This window comes from Notolepis coatsorum (genome assembly GCF_963971535.1).
Source record: "Notolepis coatsorum genome assembly, chromosome: 5".
Lineage (NCBI taxonomy): Eukaryota > Metazoa > Chordata > Actinopteri > Aulopiformes > Paralepididae > Notolepis > Notolepis coatsorum.
The window spans coordinates 58,373,969-58,384,615 of record NC_140169.1 but is presented as its reverse complement, the minus strand read 5'-3'; the positions used below and the strand labels follow the sequence as shown (position 1 = coordinate 58,384,615).

The 10,647-nt window shown below is 43.5% G+C and overlaps 1 protein-coding gene across 1 annotated transcript in view; it reads left to right on the top strand.

Moving 5' to 3' along the window:
- The first annotated feature begins 8,607 nt into the window (after positions 1-8,607).
- The window catches only part of ddx51 (DEAD (Asp-Glu-Ala-Asp) box polypeptide 51), a 54,172-nt gene continuing 52,132 nt past the window's right edge, over positions 8,608-10,647 (top strand). Inside the window, exon 1 of the mRNA XM_084315266.1 lies at positions 8,608-8,713. Coding sequence (XP_084171392.1) covers positions 8,691-8,713 — 23 coding nt within the window. The 5' untranslated portion in view covers positions 8,608-8,690. The remainder of the gene's footprint in view (positions 8,714-10,647) is intronic.

The following is a 10,647-nucleotide window of genomic DNA, read 5'->3' as shown; positions in this document are numbered from 1 at the left end:
ATAAAAAAAGAAATAAAACTAACCCTAACGAACCTTACACTTGCACTTGTCCTAATAAACTACGGTCACACTGTAACACGCAACACTTTGATGAACATTGTTACTCAGCTGATAGAGTTGTACCCTCGTACAGAACTTGTAAGTCGCTTTGGATAAAAGCGTCAGCTAAATGACTAAATGTAAATGTAAATTATTGATTTATTGCGTCTTCAGATTTGTTCACTCTGGGACCCATTCTCAGAAAATAATCAGGCTCTCAGAACGCGGTTCCGTCTGGACGAAACGTGCATACGATAAAATACTTTGGCGGATACACCCAAAATAGTCGTCTGGACAAGGCCTTAGAAAGGTGTGGAATAAAATGATTGCTTTCCCCCCAAAAACATGTTATGTGCATGTTGCCTACTTCCTATTTCTCCACATGGTCCCTGTTTCTCTGCTCCCGTATTCAAAGCTCCTCAACCTTCTCTTTTTCTACCTAATATAAAATAAATAAAATTTCTGACAACTAGTTTGAAAGTTTGATCTGAACTCGGTTCGATGATGCAGCGTACGATAATTACAATAGTAAGCACGCCATTATTTTGGTTTTGACATGTTGGTGTTCTAGTGCGACATCTAGTAGCTGAACGTTATCTATAGCATCTGATAGACCCGTTTTCTGTATACGTCCGACTCGGTGTGCGCGCGCATCAAGGGGGCAAAAGGAATGTAATCCTGGTCAGAACAATGGGGCAGACTACAATATTTGCATTTGTTAAGCCATTCCAGCGATCTAAACAATCAATCTATGCCAAAGCTAGAAATGTAAAAGGTGAAAGACTCACACTCGTAGCCGTGCTGATTTGGCTAAATGACATCCAGCCGTTTTAGTTTTAAACTACTTTTAGTCAGGGTAGTGCCATGGTTTCTCCATAGAGCCCCGTCGTATTCTCTTAGCGCAGCAGCTCGCGCAGGTAGGGGGCAACTTAGTCACGTGACTCAGTTGGTATTGCTGATTGGCTGGAACATGGTATGTTTGTATACAGCGAACAGGTCTATTACACCCCTCTGTCCTTCAAGAGGTATTTTTCTAGACAGTAATTGTTAGTACATAGTGCTGCTGTTGGCCGCTCGTCGTTTCAAAGCATTTTAATTATCTCGCATGAATGAATGAATTACTTTTATTTATATAGCACCCGTCACAGCACGAATGCACAGGGTGCTTTACACTACAGCTTAGTATATAAAAACAAGAACAAAAATCAGAAATAAATGACAACAACAGACGGCAGTTAAAAACAGTGAAACCAAATAAAATAATAGAATAAAATAATTTAAATAAAATCATCAGTCACTAATTAAAAAAAAATAACTATAGGAACAGTGAGGACAAAAAGGGTGCCTATTTAAGCATTACATCACGCGCAGGAGTGGTTTGTGACCAATAAACCATGCCTAGGGGTGGTCGTTAGACCCCCCTACTAGGCATGGTTTATTGGTCACAAACCACTCCTGCGCGTGATGTAATGCTTTTATACAACTGCCAGATTCATCCAACCTTATTTCTATACAATAAACACACATTAATCGAAGATTTATTGAAAAAACCATCCGCCAGAAAAAGTAGTTCCCACAACTACAAAAAAGACAAGTTGCCTCCATGTGGAAGCAGCTTGAAGTGCATCCAACCAAACTAACACATCCAACTGTGTATTATTGGAATGATTGAGAGAAGTTGCCTCATGTGGAAGCAGCTTGAAGTGCATCCAACCAACTAACACATCCAACTGTGTATTATTGGAATGATTGATTGAAAATTTTATTACCAGATGCAGAATGGGTACAATACAGTATGGCTCAATACACACAATTGTTAAGGGAATGCAGACCTACTTTCCATAAAACTTCATTCTTAGATGCTTCTATATAAAGTAGGTAAAACAAATTAAAAGGTTTTCTTTGCCCTATAGGAAAAAAAACGTTTTCTTCGTCCTATTTTTTTATTTATTTCTTTTAGCCTAAACTTAACCAGTTGGAAACCAGGGGTACAGTAATAAAATTAGAAATCAACCAATCAATCAATTCAATAGACCATGCTCACTTAAAACAGCGCTGCTTCTCTCTCTGACTCCCCCGCTGTTGCAGACAGGAGTGTGTGTGTGTGTGTGTGCGTGTGCGTGCGTGTGTGTGTGTGTGTTTGTGGGTACGCCAGCGTCGGACAGTGTGAGAGTGAACGCTGCAGTCAGTGGGAAGGAAGTAGAAATTTAAATCAATCAATTAATCTATCAATCAATCCGCGATTTTTCTTTTGTTCTAGATTGACTCAAGACCCATCAATTACATCATCCAACATTGTTTAAAGGACTAACACATTCCCCTTGACAGAATCGCTTCATATTTAGTCGTTATGGGCTTATGGCGCTATCAACATTCTGGCGCTATCAACATTCTCCCGGAGTGAGCCGGCGGAGTGATTATGTGATTCGGTTGTGGGCGGGTCCTGAGCCCAGGACCGTGGATTGTTGCCAATAAAGACGTGTAAATGGCCAATCAGAATCGAGAAATTTGCATGCCGTTGTATAAATATGACCAAAGGCCTGTCTAAACATGTGTTTTTAGCTGTTTTTTAAAAGAGTTTTCTGAGGGGGCAGTTTGCATCTCACAAGTGGCTTCACGTACAGCAAACGTGGAGGTTAGGTGCCGTTTTCTCTGCCGCCCTTCAGCACCATCTGAGTTCCACTTGCAGTGTCCATTATTTGCCCTGTTTGTTCCCCCTGTCAATCTTCTTGGAGACTCTGTAACCTTGGGTGACTTGTGGGGGTGCGGTGGACCAATGTCTGTTGTCTCCGTTTTTGAGCCAGTATTTGTTCTGAATAAACATCTGAAAAGTGGGAGGAAGCTGATTTGGGTTTCTGTACACGACATAAACCTTATGTAAATGAACAACACACACCGAGATAAACCTTATGTAAATGAACAACACACACAAGATAAACCTTATGAACAACACACACCGAGATAAACCTTATGTAAATGAACAACACACACGAGAAAATAAGTGCCATGCTTTCTCCAAAAATCCTGCAAAATTGAAAATCTCCACAAAAAACCAACTCAACATACAACTCTCAGACTGCCAAAACAAATCTGGATTTATCATAAATCAAATGTATTTGTAAGGCCCGACAACACACATTAATGTCCCCATGGGCCGGACACATCTTCTTTAAACAAGTCAAGAAGAAACATCACAATAAGTCAAGAACAAAACAAGAACACCATAAGGTCCAACATTTTTTAAATAAATGCAACACTCCCAGACATACCCCACACGAAGGTAAGGAAAAACTCACTAAAACCTAGCAATAGGAAAAAATGCACCACATGCAATGTGGAGGAGAGAAACCTTAGAAGGGCCATTCAAGGGGGGATCTCCCTTCTTAGATGTCGGTGATAGTAGTGTTGCAGTAAAAACAGGCGAACAGTTGGTAAGCATGCACTCATGTGTGTAGTGAAACACAGATGAGTGCATGCGATAGCAACTGAACATTTTGAAAAATGTAAGAGAGCTGAGAGCGGATCTATTTGAGGCACATAAATAATCAAATATAAAATAATAATAAAATATAAATTGAACTTTCTCAAATAAAACCCTCTTCAAGTCGGTGTACAAGGGGCAGTGAAAAACTAAATGAAATTCATCCTCCACCACTTCCAGATCACAGAGAACACACAACCGCTCCTCCTCAGGTGTACTTTGGAATCTACCCACTTCCACAGCCAATGGCAGGGTGCCAGACCTTAACTTGGCCCACAGAGACCTTCGTATCTTACCTACCTGGGTTCCATCCTAGAGGCAAATCTTTCCTGTGACAAAATGGCATCCAATGTATATTAAAAAAAAGTCAACCAACGAACTCGATTCTTGTACCGGATCTCCTCACTGGTAAACAAGAATACCCTGAAGACTCTGGCAGGAGCACTCATTCAAGGGTACTACGACTATGCTTGCACCTCATGGTACCAAAGGTGCTAAAAACAAAATTACAAACATCTCAAAACAAACTGGTCAGACTACTGCTTGACCTTACTCCTAGAACCCACCTCACCCCTGCCCACTTTGACAACCTAGAATGGCTTAGAGTAGACGACAGAGTACAGCAACTTGCAATGGGCCTGGTCTACAAGATACACTACACGACCAAGGTACCCATGTACATGTCAAAATACTTCCCAAAGGTCAGTGAATACCACGATCACAACACCAGAGGGAGCTCCACAAATCATGTTAAACCCAGATTCGGCTCAAACAAGGAACTAAACACGTTTCGCAACTATGCTACATCAATGTGGAACGCCCTACCCAAAGCTGTAAAGGAATGTGAATCACTACCCACTTTCAAAACCACTCTCAAAGAACACCTACGGGAGACTGCAATTCGAAACTGGCCCCTGTAAATGTCCTAACCCAACCCCCTCCAATGTACAGTAAATGACCAAGTATGGTTTTGTCAATATTCAAATGTACAGTTTTGCTTGTACAGTTGTACAGTGTCCCCCACCCCTCCTACCCAACCACCTCCAATGTACAGTTCCACCCAACCCCACCCCACCCCACCTACCCAACCTCCTCCAGTGTACAGTTTCTACGTCAAATGTATATACTCTCTTTTCTGGACTCTTTTTGTATCACAAACAGTACTGTATTTGCAAATCTGGTATGTCATAAATGTATAGATGTAGATTGATTGATTGATTGATTGAAAAGTTTATTAACAGATTGCAGAATGGGTACAGTACAGTACAGCTCAATACATACAATTGTTAAGAGGATGCAGACCTGAGAAAGACTTTCGTCTTGTTTCCATCAGGGTCCTCCATTTTAAATTCATCATATGACACACATGACATACAGATAGACAGTACTGCTACATCTATACATTTATGACATACCAGATTTGCAAATACAGTACTGTTTGTGATACTAAAAAAATCCAGAAAAAGAGTGTATATACATTTGCAGTAGCAGTACTGTCTATCTGTATGTAGTGTATGTCATATGTTATGATGAATTGAAAATGGGGGACCCTGATGTAAACAAGACGAAAGTCTTTCTCTGGTCCCTTAACAATTGTATGTAATTGAGCCGTACTGTATTGTACCCATTCTGCAATCTGTTAATAAAGTTTTCAATCAATCAATCGTCCTCTTTTTAAATTTAACATTACATAACTTACAAGTTCTGTACAACTAGGATACAGCTACGGGTAAGTTGTTCGAAAATTGGGGGGGTTTCATTCTACCATTGTGGAGCAAGGACCGAGAATAGGCGGCTTCTCTTTGATGACCCCCCAGGAGCTCGGATAGGAGTGGGTCTAAGGTGGCCAGAAGATGCAGAGCGTAGGGATCTTGAGGGTGTGTAGTTATAAGATGCAGAGCGTAGGGGTCTTGAGGGTGTGTAGTTAGAAGATGCAGAGGGTAGGGATCTTGAGGGTGTGTCGTCGTTAGAAGATGCAGAGCGTAGGGGTCTTGAGGTTGTGTAGTTAGAAGATGCAGAGCGTAGGGGTCTTGAGGGTGTGTAGTTAGAAGATGCAGAGCGTAGGGGTCTTGAGGGTGTGTAGTTAGAAGATGCAGAGCGTAGGGGTCTTGAGGGTGTGTAGTTAGAAGATGCAGAGCATAGGGGTCTTGAGGGCGTGTAGTTAGAAGATGCAGAGCGTAGGGGTCTTGAGGTTGTGTAGTTAGAAGATGCAGAGCGTAGGGGTCTTGAGGGTGTGTAGTTAGAAGATGCAGAGCGTAGCGGTCTTGAGGGTGTAGTTAGAAGATGCAGAGCGTAGGGATCTTGAGGGTGTGTAGTTAGAAGATGCAAAGTGTAGGGGTCTTGAGGGTGTGTAGTTAGAGACCATTGACCGGAGGTAGGAGGGAGCCGTTCCCCTCGCTGCACGGTCTGCTGCATGGGTCAAGGACCTTGAAGCGGATTTGTGCGGCAATGGGGAGCCAGTGCAGCTCTCTAATAAGTGGGGTAACATGTGCTTACTTTGGTAGGTTGGAGGTTACTGTAAGACTTCTGTCCTTTTATACTTGCTTTTTTAATACCAGACGAGCAGCAAATGGGATGCTTTTAAATGTTCCTTTGATGCAGTCAGAGCTTGGTAAAGCTGCATTCTCCCACTATGCTCCCTTTTTATGGAATACGCTGCAAGTAAAACTTTGTCTAGAGGCACTTCCTACTGTAAATGCTTTTAAAGGTATGCTACGATTAGCCCTTTATGAAACATGTAACTGTTTTACCTGATGCTATTGTTGATGTGATTATGCTCCTTGCCACTGCACAAATGACCTTCTGTATTTATATTTGAATTATATGCTTTTTGTTTAATGCCCTGTTTTATGTTGAAACTTGTTGTGTGCCGTGTTGGTCAGGACTCCCTGGAAGAAGAGATCTTGTATCTCAATGGGACATTCCTGGATAAATAAAGGATACAAAAAAAAGGGCTAATGTGTGGTGAAGGAATGAATGAAAACTTTATTCAACAGATTGCAGAATGGGTACAATACAGTACGGCTCAATACACAAAAGGATGCAGACCAGAGAAAGACGTTTGTTTAGGGTCCCCCTGTATGGTATGGTATGTTCAGTTGTTAATTAGGGCCACAGCTCAGGGGGCACAGTTGCTGTGGGGTCTTGCAGCAAATCTCCAAACCCACCAGAGAGAACATAACGTTTTATAATCGTGTTGTGCTTTTCTATCGTATTCATAGAACACGTGCTTCTTATACTGTTTACAACATGTCTTATTCGTGGGAGTTCATGTTTTCACTGACTGTGGAAATGAAGCAGTGCGATAAATACATATTCATAGCATCACATTAGTATTTAGATAAGCCACAGAAGAAATCACGTTATAAAAATAAGCAGTTTCTAAGAAAAAACGATTTGTTGTGTGCATTTCTGAAGCATTTAGCATTATGGGCGCGGCCATTTTGTTGCTGACGTCATACCGCTGGTTGGGTGTATACACTGCTGGTTAGCTGCCTATAGTGAATGGGTCAGTCAGTAAATAAATGTTGCCTACAAAACAACGGGACCGCGGTGGTTCTGTTTGTATTGCTCCTGGCTGTTCAAACTAATTTTACCATGTGAGAGAGAGGAAAGTTGGTTAATTTCCACAAACTACCAGTGAAAAAAACAGTGTTGTTGGCACGTTGGCTCAGGCTGGCTGCACTCAGGCGGCGCGACCAGCCTGTTGGACAGGGAAGGAGGATCTGCAGCGAACACTTCATTGCCTCGGATTATGTTGTTGGGGGTGGAAGGTTTGTCCAGAAGACCACTAATCAGCTGAAGCCTGATGCGGTTCCCTCGGTCTTCGACAGACAGACCGGCGTTAGCTCTCGGGAGCGATCGCTAGCTAGTTGGCACCAGCCGGGGACCGGCGTTAGCTCTCGGGAGCGATCGCTAGCTAGTTAGCACCAGCCGGGGACCGGCGTTAGCAACCGGGAGCGTCGCGGAGCATTCAGCCTGCTGGCTACCTAGATCCACTTCAACCAGCGTCGCGGAGCATTCAGCTTGCTGGCTACACAGCTTGTCGGTGTGCTGGAACCTCGGCAAGCTAACGGTAGCTGGCTACACAGCTTGTCGGTGTGCTGGAGCCTCTGCAAGCTAACGGTAGCTGGCTACACAGCTTGTCGTGTGCTAATAGCCTCGGCAAGCTAACGGTAGCTGGCTCCAGGCTATTAGCACATCGACAAGCTGCTGGAGCTCCCGACGCTCGGCTGGTTGAAGTGGATCTAGGTAGCCAGCAGGCTGAATGCTCCGCGACGCTCCCGAGAGCTAACTCCGGTCCCCGGCTGGTGCCAACTAGCTAGCGATCGCTCCCGAGAGCTAACGCCGGTCTGTCTGTCGAAGACCGAGGGAACCGCATCAGGCTTCAGCTGATTAGTGGTCTTCTGGACAAACCTTCCACCCCCAACAACATAATCCGAGGCAATGAAGTGTTCGCTGCAGATCCTCCTTCCCTGTCCAACAGGCTGGTCGCGCCGCCTGAGTGCAGCCAGCCTGAGCCAACGTGCCAACAACACTGTTTTTTTCACTGGTAGTTTGTGGAAATTAACCAACTTTCCTCTCTCTCACATGGTAAAATTAGTTTGAACAGCCAGGAGCAATACAAACAGAACCACCGCGGTCCCGTTGTTTTGTAGGCAACATTTTATTTGCTGACTGACCCATTCACTATAGGCAGCTAACCAGCAGTGTATACACCCAACCAGCGGCATGACGTCAGCAACAAAATGGCGGCGCCCATGTTGAAAACAGGGATATTATATTATATTTTTCAGACAAATAAGATAGATTTCACATTTGATTATAGAACCCTGTCTTACACAAGGTACACAACAAACAAACTAGGATCACATTGCTCACTGCTTCATTTCCACTAATCAAAAAGTCAGTGGTCACAGAGAAAAGGCTATATTTTATCTAACCACTAGATGGCGACAGTCACCCCCCGGAGCCATTTAACTGTAGTCTGGTCACCCCGAAGAAGATCATTGGCCACACCCCCTAACCGCTGTCAGCAAACTGCGACAGACGTCATCATCATATGCGCCGCATTTAAACAACCAACACGCGTGGGAGCGGTGTTTTGTGATTAACACCATTCCTTGTATTTTAATATTTGTTTTATCTAACGTATATCAGGGTTAATTTAATGGCCCTCTTTCACATCAACAGGTAAGCCTACAGTTGTTCGCAAGGATTCGAAAATGGGGGACCCTGATGTAAACAAGACGAAAGTATTTCTCTGATCTGCATCCCCCTAACAATTGTGTGTACTGTACTGTACCCATTCTGCAATCTGTTAAATAAAGTTATCAATCAATCAATCAATGCTGAGTGAACATGTATATGGATATGACACAGTGGCAGTCTTCATCTTTCTGTTTTGTACTGTGTGATGTACACCACCTGTTACCTGCTGTGACCACAGTAAATTAGATAGATAATAAGTAAATATCAAAATAGGCTATGACTTTTCTTATGTGCAATAAAGGGGAATGCCACCTATTATTATTATTATTATTATTATTATTATTATTATTATTATTATTATTATTATTATTATTATTATTATAAGAATTCGCGTTATTCCTGTGCCCCAGGAGGACAACACAATATTTGATGGCATGAACAACTTTTTTTGGAAGTAGGGGAGTGCATCGACTACCTGACTGTAATTAGGGGTGAGGAGGGGTATCCACTCTCCAGTCTAAATGATGCAGGCTCTCTCTGGATTGAGGCTGCTAGTTGTCACTGGCAGAACGCTACTGGAGGGATGGTATCCAGTGGGGGACACTGAAGTAGGGTCTGAATGAATTTCCATACCACCACCACCACCACCACTGTTGTACAGGACGAGGACGCAGAACGCTTTAAACTGGAGTGACTGACTGCCAGTGTTGTACTGATTTTCAGGTCTTGTGACTCGACTTTAGCACTGATGACTCCGACTTGGACTCGAGCATTAATGACTGCATTTGGACTCGGAAGGTGCAGACGAGGACTCAGACTTGTTACTTGATAAATACAGTTATTAAATTTGTTTAATAAAAAATATACTAGATGAGCGCTGTTCTGAAGGATCAGATTAAACCGAATATATATATTTATTTATATATATATATTTAATTGTATTTGTATATCCCCTGATATCCCTTGTATATTCCTTGTACAATATGCATTGAATATCCCTTCTAGTCTACTGAACATCCCATAATAGTCTCCATTCTACCATTGGACGAGACCTTGGTGCCAGGTCGCCATGCCCCTCAGACCAGGTTCAATCGTACCGCTCAACATGTATGGACAAGTCCTAGTTCCGCGTAGGAATATGTCTACCGCACCACTAATGGTACTATTTGTTCATAGTGCGTATATATACTGCGCTATTAAAGTAGAGCTTTCTTTTAGTCCAGTTCCTTACCCTCCAACAGAGTGACAGACGCAAAAGCCTCCCCGCGAACCACGTGTGGGCAGTAAGGCCAATTCGGCCCAGTATCGGCATTGAGACATCGTGTATATTAATATTTGAATAGTCATATTTGGCACTATATCGTCGAGTTGGACGTATTCTATTAAGCTAATAATAGTCTATTCATATGTAGTGCCTCGTGCGGTAAGAGTTCTATAGTAATCAGCACCCCCATCGTTTCGGGCATCAGCTGGACGCTTATCCAGGGTGGTTGACCCCACGTGAAGCTGCACCCGAGGAGCTCCAGGCCAAAGAGCGAGTGGACCTGTATATTGGATTATTCTACCGACGACGGCTAGCCTTCCCCGGCTTGGATTATGCTTTGAGTACTTTGATTATTCTATGGATAAAGGCCAACACTGCGGTGTGTTGGAAATACCCCCCCCGGAGAGGACGACAGGTGAGAAGACGCTCTACACGACGAGGTCGCCTCACGTCTCTCCATCGTGGACCGGAGGACGCCGGCCACAGAGAGTCCAACTGCTTTCATCTGTGGATCGAGGATCGCTGGGCACCGGGTCGCACGACTGTGGGCTCTCCCAGGATACCCTCGGCCAGACGGGATACAGCCAGACTCTACCCCCCCCCCCTCCAGCTGTCCTACAAGCAGTCGGAACCTTCCCCTAGTGTATCCAGC